Source organism: Notolepis coatsorum (genome assembly GCF_963971535.1).
Source record: "Notolepis coatsorum genome assembly, chromosome: 2".
NCBI lineage: Eukaryota > Metazoa > Chordata > Actinopteri > Aulopiformes > Paralepididae > Notolepis > Notolepis coatsorum.
In genome coordinates this window covers 139,458,289-139,480,788 of record NC_140166.1, presented here as the reverse complement: position 1 = coordinate 139,480,788, position 22,500 = coordinate 139,458,289, and the positions used below count along the sequence as shown (strand labels likewise).

The 22,500-nt window shown below is 42.3% G+C and overlaps 1 protein-coding gene across 1 annotated transcript in view; it reads left to right on the top strand.

The window, feature by feature from the left end:
* Positions 1 to 22,500, top strand: part of adcy2a (adenylate cyclase 2a) — a gene marked incomplete at both ends in the record, with an annotated part of 165,780 nt that overhangs the window by 77,346 nt on the left and 65,934 nt on the right. Inside the window, 1 exon segment of the mRNA XM_084308324.1 lies at positions 18,552 to 18,671. Within this exon segment, the coding sequence (XP_084164450.1) occupies positions 18,552 to 18,671 (120 nt within the window).

The following is a 22,500-nucleotide window of genomic DNA, read 5'->3' as shown; positions in this document are numbered from 1 at the left end:
TGTTAGTCTGTGTGTTAGTCTGTGTGTTAGTCTGCGTGTTAGTCTGTGTGTTAGTCTGTGTGTTAGGCTGTGTGTTAGTCTGTGTGTTAGTCTGTGTGTTAGTCTGTGTGTTAGTCTGCGTGTTACTCTGTGTGTTAGTCTGTGTGTTAGTCTGCGTGTTGCTCTGTGTGTTAGTCTGTGTGTTAGTCTGTGTGTTAGTCTGTATTTTAGTCTGTGTGTTAGTCTGCATGTTACCAAGAACATGCAAATGACTACGTGGTCAAATAAAGGTTAAATAAAAAAATTGGCCTTGTAGAAGCGGAGCAATCTTCCATTTTACTTAGGTATGTATTTTTAAGTGGATTTTCAGAAAATAGGGCTAGTGCTTATAGGTTAAAGTAGTCCTACATACTGATGCTTTAAAGTCGTCATACTGATGCTTTAAAGTAGTCATACATACTGATGCTTTAAAGTGGTCCTACATACTGATGCTTTAAAGTAGTCATACATACTGATGCTTTAAAGTAGTCATACATACTGATGCTTTAAAGTAGTCATACATACTGATGCTTTAAAGTAGTCATACATACTGATGCTTTAAAGTCGTCCTACATACTGATGCTTTAAAGTAGTCCTACATACTGATGCTTTAAAGTCGTCCTACATACTGATGCTTTAAAGTCGTCCTACATACTGATGCTTTAAAGTCGTCCTACATACTGATGCTTTAAAGTCGTCCTACATACTGATGCTTTAAAGTCGTCCTACATACTGATGCTTTAAAGTCGTCCTACATACTGATGCTTTAAAGTCGTCCTACATACTGATGCTTTAAAGTCGTCCTACATACTGATGCTTTAAAGTCGTCCTACATACTGATGCTTTAAAGTAGTCCTACATACTGATGCTTTAAAGTAGTCCTACATACTGATGCTTTAAAGTACCATGTCCTTTGCGGTTGGAGTCAGTGGGAGTCTACCTCACTCTCGCTGTCAGTTCCTCAGCATTCTTTAGTCTTTTCCCACATTCTGGGATGTAAAACAGGCACGCTGCTCGAGCGTGGAGACAAACACTAAAAGGGAATTACGCTTTATCTTTTTTTCTTTCATAAGAGCAAGAAATCCATAGTTGTGTTTGCTATGACGGAGCATGTGTGAATGTTGCCCGAGGCAGCATTTAGTGTAGAGTAAAGTGTATATTGTAGAGGTGTATTGTCAAGTGTTCCTTTATTAATCCCCTTGGGGTGGGGGGAGGGGGGGTACAGGGAGGATAGGTAGTAATAATAATAGAATATAGAACAAAGTGCAAGTAGTAATGATGATAATAGTGATAGCAGTAGCCGTAGTGAACAATAGTGAGTGGCAAGATTCAATCAGACAGTAGTAATAGTGATATGGTCCAAACCGTAGTGACACACTGTACCAGAGTCTGTGCATTGTTTATTATTCAGACAGTCCTAACAGTGTTTATTATTAAGAGTCAGATAGTCCTAACAGTGTTTATTATTAAGAGTCAGACAGTCCTAACAGTGTTTCTTATTAAGAGTCAGATAGTCCTAACAGTGTTTATTATTCAGACAGTCCTAACAGTGTTTATTATTAAAAGTCAGACAGTCCTAGCAGTGTTTATTATTAAGAGTCAGACAGTCCAAACAGTGTTTATTATTAAGAGTCAGACAGTCCTAACAGTGTTTATTATTAAGACAGTCCTAACAGTGTTTATTATTAAGAGTCAGATAGTCCTAACAGTGTTTATTATTAAGAGTCAGATAGTCCTAACAGTGTTTATTATTAAGAGTCAGACAGTCCTAACAGTGTTTATTATTAAGAGTCAGATAGTCCTAACAGTGTTTATTATTAAGAGTCAGACAGTCCTAACAGTCTTTATTATTAAGAGTCAGACAGTCCTAACAGTGTTTATTATTAAGAGTCAGATAGTCCTAACAGTCTTTATTATTAAGAGTCAGATAGTCCTAACAGTGTTTATTATTAAGAGTCAGTTAGTCTTAACAGTGTTTATTATTAAGAGTCAGATAGTCCTAACAGTGTTTATTATTAAGAGTCAGATGGTCCTAACAGTGTTTATTATTAAGAGTCAGATAGTCCTAACACTCTAACAGTGTTTATTATTAAGAGTCAGACAGTCATAACAGTGTTTATTATTAAGAGTCAGATAGTCCTAACAGTGTTTATTATTAAGAGTCAGATAGTCCTAACAGTGTTTATTATTAACACTTTCTTTGCCACGCTTATGTACATCCTTATTCCATCCTCTGCCAGCTCTATTTAACATGGAGAAGTTCCCCTTCTTTGCAGGGCTATAACTTTTTTAATTGTATTGCTAAATTGACATTATTATGGCCCATTCAACGTTAATTATCTATCGTTCAGGATGTAGGAACGTTATACTTTTTCATTCACATATTCATACTAAAATACGGTCTAAAGTATAAATATGTTTTTATCGTTTTCTGCAGCATTCTGCAGAACGTGATTTATAGCCCTAAATGCATTATATTGATGATCAAATACAGTTTGATAGCGATCGGTGCCAGATAAAAAAATTCAAATGGACGTGCTTCTAGAAGTTACTACGTATCATCTGATGTTGACCGGATGGGGGGGGGGGGGGGGTCGTTTATAATATATAATTATAATATAAATGGAGCAAACAGATTCCTATTATGGGATGTTGAAATATGCGATCCATCTCCAGGTTGTATAATAGTATATACGTCCAAATCATGTTGTTTATCGAGTTATTGGTAACGGATCGCTATCCATTGTATCGCGCTCGAGTCCCGGGACCTATAGCGAGTGATCGGACCGAATTTGGATGAGCACCAGTTTCCGTTTCCGGTTGGGCGATCCGCCGATCGGCCACCAGATGGCGCTCTTGAACCGTTGGAGAGTTGAGAGGGGATCAACAGTAGATCTCAAGTCTCCGCGGGAGAAATATGATTGCGATCACAGATTTTTGAAATATTGATCTCAATGACGTGTTACGGCGTCATTGGCAGAATTAGCATGGCGGGGAATGACGAGTTAAGGCGTCCTTGGCGATTAAAGTGTTAAGAGTCAGATAGTCCTAACATTGTTTATTATTAAGAGTCAGATAGTCCTAACAACAGTGTTTAGTATTAAGAGTCAAATAGTCCTAACAGTGTTTATTATTAAGAGTCAGATAGTCCTAACAGTGTTTATTATTAAGAGTCAGACAGTCCTAACAGTGTTTATTATTCAGACAGTCCTAACAGTGTTTATTATTAAGAGTCAGATAGTCCTAACAGTGTTTATTATTCAGACAGTCCTAACAGCATTTATTATTAAGAGTCAGACAGTCCTAACAGTGTTTATTATTAAGAGTCAGACAGTCCTAACAGTGTTTATTATTAACCCTTTTCCTGCCAATAACGTCGTACGACGGGTTTCAAGTTCATGCGATTTCTGCCAATAACGGCGTACGACGTGATTCTGATCAATATTTCATATTTTCGCCATGGTATTCATATTTCACTCACGGAGCCTTGTCATATGCTGCGGGACTCAGCACAACTCTGCAACACTTCAATACTGCCACCTGGTGGCTGATCGGCGAGTTTCAACCGGAAGTGGATCTCTTGTGATCCCGGTGTGTCTCCCTATTCCGTCCGGCCACTAGTTTATCGTCCCTGGACTCAAGACACACACCGTGGATATGGATCTTTGCCATAACTCAATAATCCACATGATTTGGGCGTATATTAGTATTATACAAACCGGAACTGGATCGCATCGATCCACATCACATAACTGGGATCTGTTTGCTCCACTCTCATCGCCCAACGCTACGAGGAAGCTGCCGTGAGTTTCAGCATTTTTCTTTATCATTTTCGATACAAACTGCTCTGATCTATATATCACCCATACTACATAAATCATTTAACGTCGGTCACGGAATTATAAACGACCCCCCCCCCCTCCGTTCACCCGCGGATGATCAGTCATAACATTTAGGACCATGTACAGTTGAAATTTTTTATATAGCGTTGATCGGTATCAAACGCCATTTGATAATCTAATATATGCATTTATGTCTATATCTCACATTCTAGGAAATACTGCAGAAAACGATAAAAACATATTTATACTCTAGACGGTATTTTCGTATGAATGTGTGAATGAAAAAGTAAAACGTTCCTACATCCTGAACGATATATAATCGATGTTGAATGGGCCATAGTAATGTCAATTTAGCAATACAATTTAAAAAGTTATAGCCCTGCAAAGAAGGTGAACATCTCCATAGACTTACAGTACTGGCAGAGAATGGTATAAGATGATCAAAGTGGTGGCAGGAAATGGGTTAAGAGTCAGTTAGCCCTAACAGTGTTTATTATTAAGAGTCAGATAGTCCTAACAGTGTTTATTATTAAGAGTCAGACAGTCCTAACAGTGTTTATTATTAAGAGTCAGATAGCCCTAACAGTGTTTATTAGTAAGAGTCAGATAGTCCTAACAGTGTTTATTATTAAGAGTCAGATAGCCCTAACAGTGTTTATTATATTATTAAGAGTCAGATAGCCCTAACAGTGTTTATTATTAAGAGTCAGATAGCCCTAACAGTGTTTATTATTAAGAGTCAGATAGCCCTAACAGTGTTTATTATTAAGAGTCAGATAGCCTAACAGTGTTTATTAGTAAGAGTCAGATAGTCCTAACAGTGTTTATTATTAAGAGTCAGATAGTCCTAACAGTGTTTATTATTAAGAGTCAGATAGTCCTAACAGTGTTTATTATTAAGAGTCAGATAGTCCTAACAGTGTTTATTATTAAGAGTCAGACAGTCCTAACAGTGTTTATTATTAAGAGTCAGACAGTCCTAACAGTGTTTATTATTAAGAGTCAGATAGTCCTAACAGTGTTTATTATTAAGAGTCAGATAGTCCTAACAGTGTTTATTATTAAGAGTCAGATTGTCCTAACAGTGTTTATTATTAAGAGTCAGACCGTCCTACAGTAACATAGTTCATTATTAAGAGTCAGATAGTCCCAACACTGTTTATTATTAAGATTATCAGGGATTACAAAGTTCATATATTCATCGCAGGGATCTTAATAATATTTAATATTAATACGCATACTTTCTATTCCCTTTGTTTATGTGATGCCTCCGGGAGAAAGAATTTGGCACACAATCTGAGGCAGTGTGGCTAATCTAAATCATCCCATGTTGTCACCGGGCAGGTTTTCAGAATGCCTATCTGCTCCCTTTGTCATAACCATTATGGTTTTCCCATTATAGTCCATAAGTAGAATAAGAATGGGGGGGAGGGGCCAGCATTTGCATTTAGAGGTAGAGGAAGACAGTTCTGAGCTGGGAGGGGGTGGAAATATTTGTTTTCTTTTGACCATCTTTCATTTTTGAACGAGATATAGGAAGACAAAATATGTATATATATATATCCATATATGTCTGAATATACCTGCATATTATCCTCCTATATACCTACTTATATACCTGCATATAACTGTATGATAGCATGTAAAATATTGCTGTATATACTGTAAATATATATTTATTCTTACCGTATATATATATTCACATATGTCTGTACATACCTGCATATAATCCTTTGTACATGTCTGTAGATACTATATCTATATCTCTGTACATATCTCTTACCTACTCTTACTAGTTATGCTGCTGGCCAGTATGACTTATTATGGGTTTATTATGACAGTATTAATTAATACCATAGTGTCTTTATACCTGTATCACTGGTGTTTATTATGACAGTATTAATTAATACCATAGTGTCTTTATACCTGTATCACTGGTTTATTATGACAGTATTAATTAATACCATAGTGTCTTTATACCTGTATCACTGTACATATTAATACTACAACTCTGTACATACATTCGATTAGCACTATTACTCAGTAGTACTCATTTATATATTTTATACCCAGTTTAATCACCTGTACATTGTATATTACTGTCGCACTTTACTGTTACATTTGCACTCTGGTTGGATGCCAAATGTATTTCCGTTATACTGTACTTGTGTGCTGCATGATGACGATACATTTTCACCCAATCTAATCTAAAAATAACATACAACACCCTTTCTATGTTGCCATTAAGCCCAGTAGCTTTATTTTTTAGCTTTTACTTATCTGGACAGAAAAAGGAGAGGAGAGAAAAAAGAAGGATCTGGGATCAAAGTGGAATTGCCACCCGGGGGGACCGATGGGCTGATGAAGCTCGGTGTCGAGACCCACGGTTTAGTCCCGACACACAAATCAATTCCAGAGATTATAATCTGGTTGTGCTCCGTGGCTCCGTGGCTCAGGGCTGAGGATGTGCTTTAGCCGGTGCAGGATGTTCTACCTGTAGCTTCATGTTCTAAAGAGCAGGATGTCCTCCCTGTAGCTTCATGTTCTAAAGGGCAGGATGTTGTTCTCCCTGTAGCTTCATGTTCTAAAGGGCAGGATGTTGTTCTCTCTGTAGCTTCATGTTCTAAAGGGCAGGATGTTCTCCCCGTAGCTTCATGTTCTAAAGGGCAGGATGTTCTCATCAGGGGTGTAAAAAGTACCCAGGAATTATACTTAAGTGAAAGTATGGGTACCGTCTCAAAATCGTACTCAAGTAAAAGTCAGAGTATCTGGCTGAAAACACACTTGAGTAAAAGTAAAAAATTGTCTACTTTTAAATGTATTTAAATACTAAAAAGTAAAAGTAAAAACCTTTTTTCTGACTGTCTATTCTTCTGATAGCAGGTGTTTAATCAAAGATCCCCAAGATGACCAATCAGCATGGGTATGGGCGGGTTCATTTTCCATTGATGCCGATTTGATTGGCTGTTTTAAGTGTTTTTAAATAAAGTGCGGCTGCAGGATTAATAACGTTAACGTTAGTTCGGCCAGACAAACAAATATACTAATTAAAATAGTTGTACCTGCGAGATTTGTACTTTGTACTTTGTAGGTCTGCATTTTAAATGTAAGGAGTAAAAAGTATGTTTTTTTTCCTCTGAAATGTACTCAAGTAAAGTACAAATCCCCAATGACGAATACTGCAGGTTCTTATACAAGACAGAGATTTTGATTTGATTTGAAACCTTTATTTATACAGGGAAGACAGTTGAGAGCAACATCACCCTGATTACAGCATTTGGACATAGAACACACATTGCATATAGTATAAATAGGTACATACATACATACATACATACATACATACATACATACATACATACATACATACATACATACATACATACATACATACATACATACATACATACATACATACATACATACATACATACATACATACATACATACATACATACATACATACATACATACATACATACATACATACATACACATACATACATACATACATACATACATACATACATACATACATACATACATACATACATACATACATACATACATACATACATACATACATACATACATACATACATACATACATACATACATACATACATACATACATACATACATACATACATACATACATACTTAGTCTGGTTACAAGTTATCACTCTTTTTCAAACAACATCAGCCTATTATTCATTTACATTGTATTTTCTTTTATTTACATATTTTCTGAACACAAGTGTCTAAAGATTGTGTCTTTATCCATGAAACTAAAATATAGACACATTGTAATTTTCTGAACACAAGTGTCTAAAGATTATGATATTCTCCAAGAAACAAAAATATAGACACATTGTAATTTTCTGAACACAAGTGTCTAAACACTCTCATGCATTTGGCTTTATCCAAGAAAACAGACACAAACACACACACGCACACACACACCCACACGCCTCTGCAGAAAGGGGAAGTCGGACACAGTCGTAAATCTGTTGGAAATGACAGGACCTGCATCTATAAGAAAAAAGGGGGTGTCTTTCGTTTCTCCCGCCTCCTTCTGTGACAGCGAAGGGGGCTGTCATTTCAGAGAAGCTGCAGCTTGACATTTCAGCCTACTGAGAGGGAGACAGAAACCATGCCACTTGGAAGAAAGCATTTTGGGGTTTTAAGAAAACACACATTGTATTTTTCTTAAAAATATTCCCCTACACTCACACAGAGGAATCATGTAGAACACAGACACATTGTATTTGTCTTAAATCCTCTACATACACAAAGAGGAATACACACACACACTTATAGACACATTGTATCTTTCTTAATTCCCCTACACACACACACACACACACACACACACACACACACACAAACACACTTATTCTGAAAGTTTATTCTGAACTGAACACACATTGTATTTTTCTGAATTCCCCTACACACACACACACACACACACACACACACACACACACACACACACACACACACACACACACACACACACACACACACACACACACACACACACACACACACACACACACACACACACACACACACACACACACACACACACACACACACACACACACACACACACACACACTTATTCTGAACACAGAGGAATACACAGACACTTATTCTTAAAAAATATTCCCCCTACAAATACATATTGTGAAATGTTTATTGTGAAATGTTTAATCTGAAAATAAAAATAAACTTTTATTTTGAAAAAAATAAAAATAAAAAAATACTTTTATTTTGAAAAAAGAATCTGAAACCGGATGTCCCAGCCCTTATAACCCCTCCCCTTCCGTAACCGGATGTCCCTCCCCTCCTAAACCGGATGTCCCGCCTCCTAAACCGGATGTCCCGCCTCCTTGAATCCTCGACCAATCAGAGAAGCCCAACATGCTGGATGCACAATCAATCAAACTTAAAGGGGCGTGGTTATATGCCCTTATAAGGTCTGACAGGTTGTGAATACCACTTCTCTCTCTTATATATATATATATATATATTTTTTAAGAAAAAAAAAAAAGAAAAAAAAAACATGTAGGGGCCTACATAAAACTATGAAATGTTTGTAACCTTTGCTAAATAATAATAATAATAATAATTTATTTAATTTATATAGCGCTTCTCAATAACCCGATAAATAAATAAATTATATACTGAATCATGTTTCTTTTTTGTATTTTTTTTTTGTGTAAATAGTGTAATGTAAAAAAGGGTAGGCAATTATAAGCCTCGGCTTCAGCCTACACCTTTTCTGTAATTTAATTCTTTTCGTTTTTTTTTGAAGTTCTACTACTATGCTTAATTTTTTTTTTTAAATACAGAAATAAAAGCATTCATTCATTCATCTTGCCTAGCTCCTCATCTTGGCTAGCTCCTCATCTTGCCTAGCTCCTCATCTTGCCTAGCTCCTCATCTTGGCTAGCTCCTCATGGGCTAGCTTCCTTTCTCATCCTCCTCTCCGCCACCACTTCTAGTCTGACCAGCTCGACTCCCACCACAGAGCTAGCCTTCCTCACCAGCTTGTTCAGTTCGTTGGTGTCCCTTGAGTTGATGTAGCCCCCCAACGGTATATGTACTGTATTGTACCACTTTTTGTTTTTTATTGGATGTGAATGGGAGTTTTTCTCGCTGCTAATTCTTTAATGAGAGTGTTTTGAATCCGTTGAGATGTTTCGTCTTCTCTCTTCTCTCTCCCTGTAACTGACTGCAGTTCTTCTCTCTCCCTGTAACTGACTGCAGTTCTTCTCTCTCCCTGTAACTGACTGCAGTTCTCTTCTCTCTCCCTGTAACTGACTGCAGTTCTTCTCTCTCCCTGTAACTGACTGCAGTTCTTCTCTCTCCCTGTAACTGACTGCAGTTCTCTTCTCTCTCCCTGTAACTGACTGCAGTTCTTCTCTCTCCCTGTAACTGACTGCAGTTCTTCTCTCTCCCTGTAACTGACTGCAGTTCTTCTCTCTCCCTGTAACTGACTGCAGTTATTCTCTCTCTCCCTGTAACTGACTGCAGTTCTTCTCTCTCCCTGTAACTGACTGCAGTTCTCTTCTCTCTCCCTGTAACTGACTGCAGTTCTCTTCTCTCTCCCTGTAACTGACTGCAGTTCTTCTTCTCTCTCCCTGTAACTGACTGCAGTTCTCTTCTCTCCCTGTAACTGACTGCAGTTCTTCTCTCTCCCTGTAACTGACTGCAGTTCTCTTCTCTCTCCCTGTAACTGACTGCAGTTCTTCTCTCTCCCTGTAACTGACTGCAGTTCTTCTCTCTCCCTGTAACTGACTGCAGTTCTCTCTCTCTCCCTGTAACTGACTGCAGTTCTCTTCTCTCTCCCTGTAACTGACTGCAGTTCTCTCTCTCTCCCTGTAACTGACTGCAGTTCTTCTCTTCTCTCTCCCTGTAACTGACTGCAGTTCTTCTTCTCTCTCCCTGTAACTGACTGCAGTTCTTCTCTCTCCCTGTAACTGACTGCAGTTCTTCTCTCTCCCTGTAACTGACTGCAGTTCTCTTCTCTCTCCCTGTAACTGACTGCAGTTCTTCTCTCTCCCTGTAACTGACTGCAGTTCTTCTCTCTCCCTGTAACTGACTGCAGTTCTCTTCTCTCTCCCTGTAACTGACTGCAGTTCTTCTCTCTCCCTGTAACTGACTGCAGTTCTTCTCTCTCCCTGTAACTGACTGCAGTTCTTCTCTCTCCCTGTAACTGACTGCAGTTATTCTCTCTCTCCCTGTAACTGACTGCAGTTCTTCTCTCTCCCTGTAACTGACTGCAGTTCTCTTCTCTCTCCCTGTAACTGACTGCAGTTCTCTTCTCTCTCCCTGTAACTGACTGCAGTTCTTCTTCTCTCTCCCTGTAACTGACTGCAGTTCTCTTCTCTCCCTGTAACTGACTGCAGTTCTTCTCTCTCCCTGTAACTGACTGCAGTTCTCTTCTCTCTCCCTGTAACTGACTGCAGTTCTTCTCTCTCCCTGTAACTGACTGCAGTTCTTCTCTCTCCCTGTAACTGACTGCAGTTCTCTCTCTCTCCCTGTAACTGACTGCAGTTCTCTTCTCTCTCCCTGTAACTGACTGCAGTTCTCTCTCTCTCCCTGTAACTGACTGCAGTTCTTCTCTTCTCTCTCCCTGTAACTGCCTGCAGTTCTTCTTCTCTCTCCCTGTAACTGACTGCAGTTCTTCTCTCTCCCTGTAACTGACTGCAGTTCTTCTCTCTCCCTGTAACTGACTGCAGTTCTTCTCTCTCCCTGTAACTGACTGCAGTTCTTCTCTCTCCCTGTAACTGACTGCAGTTCTTCTCTCTCCCTGTAACTGACTGCAGTTCTTCTCTCTCCCTGTAACTGACTGCAGTTCTTCTTCTCTCTCCCTGTAACTGACTGCAGTTCTTCTCTCTCCCTGTAACTGACTGCAGTTCTCTTCTCTCTCCCTGTAACTGACTGCAGTTCTCTTCTCTCTCCCTGTAACTGACTGCAGTTCTCTTCTCTCTCCCTGTAACTGACTGCAGTTCTCTTCTCTCTCCCTGTAACTGACTGCAGTTCTCTTCTCTCTCCCTGTAACTGACTGCAGTTCTTCTTCTCTCTCCCTGTAACTGACTGCAGTTCTCTTCTCTCTCCCTGTAACTGACTGCAGTTCTTCTCTCTCTCCCTGTAACTGACTGCAGTTCTTCTCTCTCCCTGTAACTGACTGCAGTTCTCTTCTCTCTCCCTGTAACTGACTGCAGTTCTTCTCTCTCCCTGTAACTGACTGCAGTTCTCTTCTCTCTCCCTGTAACTGACTGCAGTTCTTCTCTCTCCCTGTAACTGACTGCAGTTCTATTCTCTCTCCCTGTAACTGACTGCAGTTCTTCTCTCTCTCCCTGTAACTGACTGCAGTTCTTCTTCTCTCTCCCTGTAACTGACTGCAGTTATTCTTCTCTCTCCCTGTAACTGACTGCAGTTCTTCTCTCTCCCTGTAACTGACTGCAGTTCTTCTCTCTCCCTGTAACTGACTGCAGTTCTCTTCTCTCTCCCTGTAACTGACTGCAGTTCTTCTTCTCTCTCCCTGTAACTGACTGCAGTTCTTCTCTCTCTCCCTGTAACTGACTGCAGTTCTTCTTCTCTCTCCCTGTAACTGACTGCAGTTCTTCTCTCTCCCTGTAACTGACTGCAGTTCTCTTCTCTCTCCCTGTAACTGACTGCAGTTCTTCTCTCTCCCTGTAACTGACTGCAGTTCTTCTCTCTCCCTGTAACTGACTGCAGTTCTTCTCTCTCCCTGTAACTGACTGCAGTTCTCTTCTCTCTCCCTGTAACTGACTGCAGTTCTCTTCTCTCTCCCTGTAACTGACTGCAGTTCTTCTTCTCTCTCCCTGTAACTGACTGCAGTTCTTCTCTCTCTCCCTGTAACTGACTGCAGTTCTTCTTCTCTCTCCCTGTAACTGACTGCAGTTCTTCTCTCTCCCTGTAACTGACTGCAGTTCTCTTCTCTCTCCCTGTAACTGACTGCAGTTCTTCTCTCTCCCTGTAACTGACTGCAGTTCTTCTCTCTCCCTGTAACTGACTGCAGTTCTTCTCTCTCCCTGTAACTGACTGCAGTTCTCTTCTCTCTCCCTGTAACTGACTGCAGTTCTCTTCTCTCGCCCTGTAACTGACTGCAGTTCTTCTTCTCTCTCCCTGTAACTGACTGCAGTTCTCTCTCTCTCCCTGTAACTGACTGCAGTTCTTCTCTCTCCCTGTAACTGACTGCAGTTCTCTTCTCTCGCCCTGTAACTGACTGCAGTTCTTCTTCTCTCTCCCTGTAACTGACTGCAGTTCTTCTCTCTCTCCCTGTAACTGACTGCAGTTCTTCTCTCTCCCTGTAACTGACTGCAGTTCTTCTCTCTCCCTGTAACTGACTGCAGTTCTTCTCTCTCCCTGTAACTGACTGCAGTTCTTCTCTCTCCCTGTAACTGACTGCAGTTCTTCTCTCTCCCTGTAACTGACTGCAGTTCTTCTTCTCTCTCCCTGTAACTGACTGCAGTTCTCTTCTCTCTCCCTGTAACTGACTGCAGTTCTTCTCTCTCCCTGTAACTGACTGCAGTTCTTCTCTCTCCCTGTAACTGACTGCAGTTCTTCTCTCTCCCTGTAACTGACTGCACTTCTCTTCTCTCCCTGTAACTGACTGCAGTTCTTCTTCTCTCTCCCTGTAACTGACTGCAGTTCTTCTTCTCTCTCCCTGTAACTGACTGCAGTTCTTCTCTCTCCCTGTAACTGACTGCAGTTCTTCTCTCTCCCTGTAACTGACTGCAGTTCTATTCTCTCTCCCTGTAACTGACTGCAGTTCTTCTTCTCTCTCCCTGTAACTGACTGCAGTTCTCTCTCTCTCCCTGTAACTGACTGCAGTTCTTCTCTCTCCCTGTAACTGACTGCAGTTCTTCTCTCTCCCTGTAACTGACTGCAGTTCTCTTCTCTCTCCCTGTAACTGACTGCAGTTCTTCTCTCTCCCTGTAACTGACTGCAGTTCTTCTCTCTCCCTGTAACTGACTGCAGTTCTTCTCTATCCCTGTAACTGACTGCAGTTCTCTTCTCTCTCCCTGTAACTGACTGCAGTTCTTCTCTCTCCCTGTAACTGACTGCAGTTATCTTCTCTCTCCCTGTAACTGACTGCAGTTCTCTCTCTCTCCCTGTAACTGACTGCAGTTCTTCTCTCTCCCTGTAACTGACTGCAGTTCTTCTCTCTCCCTGTAACTGACTGCAGTTCTCTTCTCTCTCCCTGTAACTGACTGCAGTTCTTCTCTCTCCCTGTAACTGACTGCAGTTCTTCTCTCTCCCTGTAACTGACTGCAGTTCTTCTTCTCTCTCCCTGTAACTGACTGCAGTTCTTCTCTCTCCCTGTAACTGACTGCAGTTCTTCTCTTCTCTCTCCCTGTAACTGACTGCAGTTCTCTTCTCTCTCTCCCTGTAACTGACTGCAGTTCTTCTCTTCTCTCTCCCTGTAACTGACTGCAGTTCTTCTCTCTCCCTGTAACTGACTGCAGTTCTTCTTCTCTCTCCCTGTAACTGACTGCAGTTCTTCTCTCTCCCTGTAACTGACTGCAGTTCTTCTTCTCTCTCCCTGTAACTGACTGCAGTTCTTCTCTCTCCCTGTAACTGACTGCAGTTCTCTTCTCTCTCCCTGTAACTGACTGCAGTTCTTCTCTCTCCCTGTAACTGACTGCAGTTCTTCTTCTCTCTCCCTGTAACTGACTGCAGTTCTTCTCTCTCCCTGTAACTGACTGCAGTTCTTCTCTTCTCTCTCCCTGTAACTGACTGCAGTTCTCTTCTCTCTCTCCCTGTAACTGACTGCAGTTCTTCTCTTCTCTCTCCCTGTAACTGACTGCAGTTCTTCTCTCTCCCTGTAACTGACTGCAGTTCTTCTCTCTCCCTGTAACTGACTGCAGTTCTTCTTCTATCTCCCTGTAACTGACTGCAGTTCTTCTCTTCTCTCTCCCTGTAACTGACTGCAGTTCTTCTCTCTCCCTGTAACTGACTGCAGTTCTTCTCTCTCCCTGTAACTGACTGCAGTTCTTCTCTCTCCCTGTAACTGACTGCAGTTCTTCTCTATCTCCCTGTAACTGACTGCAGTTCTTCTCTCTCCCTGTAACTGACTGCAGTTCTTCTCTCTCCCTGTAACTGACTGCAGTTCTTCTCTCTCCCTGTAACTGACTGCAGTTCTTCTCTCTCCCTGTAACTGACTGCAGTTCTCTTCTCTCCCTGTAACTGACTGCAGTTCTCTTCTCTCTCCCTGTAACTGACTGCAGTTCTTCTCTCTCCCTGTAACTGACTGCAGTTCTTCTCTTCTCTCTCCCTGTAACTGACTGCAGTTCTCTTCTCTCTCTCCCTGTAACTGACTGCAGTTCTCTTCTCTCTCCCTGTAACTGACTGCAGTTCTTCTCTTCTCTCTCCCTGTAACTGACTGCAGTTCTTCTCTCTCCCTGTAACTGACTGCAGTTCTTCTCTCTCCCTGTAACTGACTGCAGTTCTTCTCTCTCCCTGTAACTGACTGCAGTTCTTCTCTCTCCCTGTAACTGACTGCAGTTCTTCTCTCTCCCTGTAACTGACTGCAGTTCTTCTCTCTCCCTGTAACTGACTGCAGTTCTTCTTCTCTCTCCCTGTAACTGACTGCAGTTCTTCTCTCTCCCTGTAACTGACTGCAGTTCTTCTCTCTCCCTGTAACTGACTGCAGTTCTTCTCTCTCTCCCTGTAACTGACTGCAGTTCTTCTCTCTCCCTGTAACTGACTGCAGTTCTTCTCTCGCCCTGTAACTGACTGCAGTTCTTCTTCTCTCTCCCTGTAACTGACTGCAGTTCTTCTTCTCTCTCCCTGTAACTGACTGCAGTTCTTCTTCTCTCTCCCTGTAACTGACTGCAGTTCTTCTCTCTCCCTGTAACTGACTGCAGTTCTTCTTCTCTCTCCCTGTAACTGACTGCAGTTCTTCTCTCTCCCTGTAACTGACTGCAGTTCTTCTCTCTCCCTGTAACTGACTGCAGTTCTTCTTCTCTCTCCCTGTAACTGACTGCAGTTCTTCTCTCTCCCTGTAACTGACTGCAGTTCTTCTCTCTCCCTGTAACTGACTGCAGTTCTTCTTCTCTCTCCCTGTAACTGACTGCAGTTCTTCTATCTCCCTGTAACTGACTGCAGTTCTTCTCTCTCCCTGTAACTGACTGCAGTTCTTCTTCTCTCTCCCTGTAACTGACTGCAGTTCTTCTATCTCCCTGTAACTGACTGCAGTTCTTCTCTCTCCCTGTAACTGACTGCAGTTCTTCTCTCTCCCTGTAACTGACTGCAGTTCTTCTCTTCTCTCTCCCTGTAACTGACTGCAGTTCTTCTCTTCTCTCTCCCTGTAACTGACTGCAGTTCTTCTCTTCTCTCTCCCTGTAACTGACTGCAGTTCTCTTCTCTCTCCCTGTAACTGACTGCAGTTCTCTTCTCTCTCCCTGTAACTGACTGCAGTTCTTCTCTCTCCCTGTAACTGACTGCAGTTCTCTTCTCTCTCCCTGTAACTGACTGCAGTTCTCTTCTCTCTCCCTGTAACTGACTGCAGTTCTTCTCTCTCCCTGTAACTGACTGCAGTTCTTCTCTCGCCCTGTAACTGACTGCAGTTCTCTCTCTCTCCCTGTAACTGACTGCAGTTCTCTCTCTCTCCCTGTAACTGACTGCAGTTCTCTTCTCTCTCCCTGTAACTGACTGCAGTTCTTCTTCTCTCTCCCTGTAACTGACTGCAGTTCTTCTCTCTCCCTGTAACTGACTGCAGTTATTCTCTCTCCCTGTAACTGACTGCAGTTCTTCTTCTCTCTCCCTGTAACTGACTGCAGTTCTTCTCTCTCCCTGTAACTGACTGCAGTTCTTCTCTCTCCCTGTAACTGACTGCAGTTCTTCTCTCTCCCTGTAACTGACTGCAGTTCTCTCTCTCTCCCTGTAACTGACTGCAGTTCTTCTCTCTCCCTGTAACTGACTGCAGTTCTTCTCTCTCCCTGTAACTGACTGCAGTTCTTCTTCTCTCTCCCTGTAACTGACTGCAGTTCTTCTCTCTCCCTGTAACTGACTGCAGTTCTTCTTCTCTCTCCCTGTAACTGACTGCAGTTCTTCTCTCTCCCTGTAACTGACTGCAGTTCTTCTCTCTCCCTGTAACTGACTGCAGTTCTTCTCTCTCCCTGTAACTGACTGCAGTTCTTCTCTCTCCCTGTAACTGACTGCAGTTCTTCTTCTCTCTCCCTGTAACTGACTGCAGTTCTTCTCTCTCCCTGTAACTGACTGCAGTTCTTCTCTCTCCCTGTAACTGACTGCAGTTCTTCTCTCTCCCTGTAACTGACTGCAGTTCTTCTTCTCTCTCCCTGTAACTGACTGCAGTTCTTCTTCTCTCTCCCTGTAACTGACTGCAGTTCTTCTCTCTCCCTGTAACTGACTGCAGTTCTTCTCTCTCCCTGTAACTGACTGCAGTTCTTCTCTCTCCCTGTAACTGACTGCAGTTCTTCTCTCTCCCTGTAACTGACTGCAGTTCTTCTCTCTCCCTGTAACTGACTGCAGTTCTTCTCTCTCCCTGTAACTGACTGCAGTTCTTCTCTCTCCCTGTAACTGACTGCAGTTCTTCTTCTCTCTCCCTGTAACTGACTGCAGTTCTTCTTCTCTCTCCCTGTAACTGACTGCAGTTCTCTTCTCTCTCCCTGTAACTGACTGCAGTTCTTCTTCTCTCTCCCTGTAACTGACTGCAGTTCTCTTCTCTCCCTGTAACTGACTGCAGTTCTTCTTCTCTCTCCCTGTAACTGACTGCAGTTCTCTTCTCTCTCCCTGTAACTGACTGCAGTTCTCTTCTCTCCCTGTAACTGACTGCAGTTCTTCTTCTCTCTCCCTGTAACTGACTGCAGTTCTTCTTCTCTCTCCCTGTAACTGACTGCAGTTCTTCTTCTCTCTCCCTGTAACTGACTGCAGTTCTTCTTCTCTCTCCCTGTAACTGACTGCAGTTCTCTCTCTCTCCCTGTAACTGACTGCAGTTCTTCTCTCTTCCTGTAACTGACTGCAGTTCTTCTCTTCTCTCTCCCTGTAACTGACTGCAGTTCTTCTCTCTCCCTGTAACTGACTGCAGTTCTCTTCTCTCTCCCTGTAACTGACTGCAGTTATCTTCTCTCTCCCTGTAACTGACTGCAGTTCTTCTCTCTCCCTGTAACTGACTGCAGTTCTTCTCTCTCCCTGTAACTGACTGCAGTTCTCTCTCTCTCCCTGTAACTGACTGCAGTTCTTCTCTCTCCCTGTAACTGACTGCAGTTCTTCTATCTCCCTGTAACTGACTGCAGTTCTTCTCTCTCCCTGTAACTGACTGCAGTTCTTCTCTCTCCCTGTAACTGACTGCAGTTCTTCTCTCTCCCTGTAACTGACTGCAGTTCTTCTCTCTCCCTGTAACTGACTGCAGTTCTTCTCTCTCCCTGTAACTGACTGCAGTTCTTCTCTCTCCCTGTAACTGACTGCAGTTCTCTATTCTCTCCCTGTAACTGACTGCAGTTCTCTTCTCTCCCTGTAACTGACTGCAGTTCTCTTCTCTCTCCCTGTAACTGACTGCAGTTCTCTTCTCTCTCTCCCTGTAACTGACTGCAGTTCTTCTCTCTCCCTGTAACTGACTGCAGTTCTCTTCTCTCTCCCTGTAACTGACTGCAGTTCTTCTCTCTCCCTGTAACTGACTGCAGTTCTTCTCTCTCCCTGTAACTGACTGCAGTTCTTCTCTCTCTCCCTGTAACTGACTGCAGTTCTTCTCTCTCCCTGTAACTGACTGCAGTTCTTCTCTCTCCCTGTAACTGACTGCAGTTCTTCTCTCTCCCTGTAACTGACTGCAGTTCTTCTCTCTCCCTGTAACTGACTGCAGTTCTTCTCTCTCCCTGTAACTGACTGCAGTTCTTCTCTCTCCCTGTAACTGACTGCAGTTCTTCTCTCTCCCTGTAACTGACTGCAGTTCTTCTCTCTCTCCCTGTAACTGACTGCAGTTCTTCTCTCTCCCTGTAACTGACTGCAGTTCTTCTCTCTCCCTGTAACTGACTGCAGTTCTTCTCTCTCCCTGTAACTGACTGCAGTTCTTCTCTCTCCCTGTAACTGACTGCCGTTCTCTTCTCTCTCTCCCTGTAACTGACTGCAGTTCTTCTCTCTCTCCCTGTAAGTGACTGCAGTTCTCTCTTCTCTCCCTGTAACTGACTGCAGTTCTTCCTGGAGGACAACCTGATGCCTCCAGCTCCTGTTTACAATTCGTCCAATGAAACGCTGTTTTACTCAAACGGACAACCAATCACCTTAATCGACAAGAACAACTTCTACCTTCCTGTGAGTGAAGTTATTTTACTTTTTTAGGTTTTTATTTATTGTAATGTTACTTATACCGTACCGTATGCCTTACTACCATAGTGTCTTTATACCTGTATCACTGTACATATTAATATTACGACTCTGTACATGCATCTGATTAGCAATATTACTCAGTAGTTACTCAGTATTACTCGTTTATATATTTTATACCCAGTTTAATCACCTCTACATTGTATATTACTATTCAACTTTACTGTTATATTTGCACTCTGTTTGGATGCCAAACTTATTTTCATTGTACTGTACTTGTGCTGTATAATGACAATACATTTTGTCCACATCTAATCCATTCATTCAATTAACAAAGCAATTACTGATGAGGTCCATTCAAATTGCTAACATACACATCCTTGGTTTATTTAAAAAAAAAATATTATCTTTTTCCCCCTTCTTTTTCCGTTTTTCTCCCCTCCCAATGTTAGTCGTTATGCCAATCCCCTTCCTGGTCGTTGCACACTCTGCCCCCTACCGTCGGTCCGGGAGGGCGGAGACTATCACATGCTTCTTCCGACACGTGTGTACCCAGCCCACCGCTTCTTTTCACCTGGCAGCGCGGACTCTCACTGGGAGACTGTAACTTGTGGAAGGTCACACTACCTCTCCTAGATCCTTCCCTCGCTGTGCAGGCGCCCCGACCGAACTGTAGGAGTCGCTGTGAATACTTTCGGCAGCCAACATGCCCTTCCGCGTTGCTCTGATTGGCCGAGCGCACGCATGCGCATGAGCCGCGACAAGCTCCTCAGCCAGGCAGGAATACTAAACTCCCCTTAACGCATTTATACAAATGGAAGTATTGATTACGCCGTAACGAATCATTAAAAAAATATACCGTTAACTGGAATATGTTGTTTCTTTACACATATGTTGGATTATGTAATTGGTTTGTCATGACAAACCAATAAAAAATCGCGAATTAACCAGTGGCTACAACAACACACAGTAACTACATGCATCATTGTTTACAATGAACGGTGGGGCTAATCTAATTGACATCCAAGGACAACGATGTAAATAAGTCATTGCGCCTTTTCGTTCCTATCCTTGACAAAAGCAAATATGTGATGTAATGATCTGTATATGTTTTGTTGTCTAAAATAAATACCATACCATACCATGCATGTAGTTACTGTGTGTTGTTGTAGCCACCGGTTAATTCGCGATTTTTTATTGGTTTGTCATGACAAACCAATTACATAATCCAACATATGTGTAAAGAAACAACATATTCCAGTTAACGGTATATTTTTTTAATGATTCGTTACGGCGTAATCAATACTTCCATGCGTATAAATTGCGTTAAGCAGAGTTTAGTATTCCTGCCTGGAGCGTGTCGTGGCTCATGCACGCGCTCGGCCAATCAGAGCAACGCGGAAGGGCATTTTGGCTGCCGAAAGTATTCACGCGACCAGGACCCACCCTCGCCGGCTTCCCACCCGCTAACACTGCCAATTGTGTTAGTATGGACGGTCGGTCAAGCCGGAGGCACCACAGCCGGATTCGATCCCACTGGCTCTGTGGTGGTAGACAGACGCTTAGTCCGCTGCGCTACCCGGCCGCCCACATCCTTGGTTTCTAGTGTGTTTTATATGTTGTAAACACTGCATAGCCAGTATACTGTAAGGTAGACATTATAGTCCTTTTCTGTATAGACTTCTCACACATTTCTTTGTAATTTTTACCAAACCCCGGTTCCTTTTTTATTCGCCCGTGGCAAACATTAACCCTTTCACTACCACACTGCCAAAGGGTTAACCCTTTCACTGCGACAATACAGAAGGTTAACCCTTTCACTGCCACTGCGACAAATGGTTAACTCTTTCACCACCACACTACCAAAGGGGTAACCCTTTCACTGTGACGATACAGAAGGTTAACCCTCTCACTGCCAACCTATAGAATGTTAACCCTTTCACTACAGACGGTAGTGAAAGATTAACCTTCTGTAGTGTGGCAGTGAAAGGGTTAACACTTTAACCGCCGAAAACGCCGGAACTCGTCATTCCCCGCCATGCTCATTCCGCCGAGGACGCCTTAACTCGTCTTTGATGTCAATATTTCAAAAATCTGTCATCGAAATCATATTTCCTTTCCGGAGCTCTGAGACACAGTGCTGATCTCCTCTCAACTCTCTAGCGGTTCAAGAGCGCCATCTGGTGGCCGATCGGCAGATCGCCAACCGGATATTAACCTTTGAACCAGTAGTACTCATGCAAATGTGGTCCGGCCACTCTCTATAGCTCCCGCGACTCCATCTTGAAACACTGGATACTAGATCGCTCGCCCTAACTCAATAAACAACGTTATTTGGACGTATATACTATTATACAACCTGGAAATGTATCGGGCATTTCTACATCCCATAATCGAAAACGGTCTACTCCACGCTGATCGTCCAACGGTGCGAGGAACACACGGTAAGATTCAGCGTTATATTCTAACGTGTTCAATATAAACTGCTATGATGAACATATGACCCACTCTGGATGAATCATCTAACGCTGCCCACGGAATTATAAACGATCCCCCGCCCATCTGGTCATCATCAGATCATACGTAGATCATTCTAGAAGTACGTCCAGTTGAAATTTTTCATCTTGCGCCGATCGCTACCAAACTGTATTTCATCATCAATATAATGCATTTAGGGCTATAAATCACGTTCTGAAGAAAGCTGCAGAAAACGATAAAAACATACTTGTACTTTAGACCATATTTTAGTATGAATATGTGAATGAAAAAGTATATCGTTGCTACACCCTGAACAATACATATAGGACATTGAATGGGCCATAATAATTGCAATGTAGCAATAGAATTTAAAAAGTTATAGCCCTGCAAAGAAGGGGAACTTCTCCATAGACAAATAGAGCTGGCGAGGGATGGTAAATTATGAATTTAACCCATGGCGATCAAAGTGTTAATGGTGTTTTCCTTTCCTGTTTACTAGTAATGGTGTCCTTGATGCTGCATGTAGGGTTAATGGGGAAATTGCATTTCACCAAAGGAAAGAAATCCCCTGCCTTATCAGAGAGAGAGAGAGGTATACTCGAGGGTTTACTGGAACCACTACCTGCGTGAAGCACCTACGTTCTCCTGTCGCCATGGGAGACCCTGCGGAGACGGAAACACCTTTCAATTACTTTAATTTCAAACCTTTATTTCCAACTCGTAAGACACTGAGGTTACCCTTGTTGACAGCGATGACGAGCTTTCAAAACAAGACGCGGTTTATTAGCAATTTCATACATATAGACACAATAAACTATAAAAAGAATATCGTACTTTTAAATGCAGCAAGAGAAGGAAGAACCTTCAGCTCCAGAGTCAGTCGGAGGGCGTTCCAGGTGTTGGAAGCATCAAAGGGAAAAGCAGTTCTTACTAGTTCAGAGCGAACTGGAGGAACCCTGAGAACCAAGCAGTCATTTGAACGTGTAGAATAGGTTCCAAGATTCCATTCCAACAGTGTTGTGATGTAAGAGGGAGGTTTACCAATAAGGGCTTTAGAAATAAACACATGATAGTTACACCTTTCAACCAGAGAAAGCCATCCAACCTTTTCATAAAGTTCCCTGTGAGAGGTCTATATTTAGGAGTGCAAGGTTTTCAAAACAATTCATTTTGCTGTTGCAGCAGTGATGCAGGGGTACTGTAGCAACTGTAGACCTCCTCGAGGGGCTAGCTTACATCTGTTTGTCTCTCTCTCTCTCTCTCTCTCTCTGTCTCTCTCTCTCTCTCTCTCTCTCTCTCTCTCTCTCTGTCTCTCTCTCTCTGTCCCTCTATCTCTCAC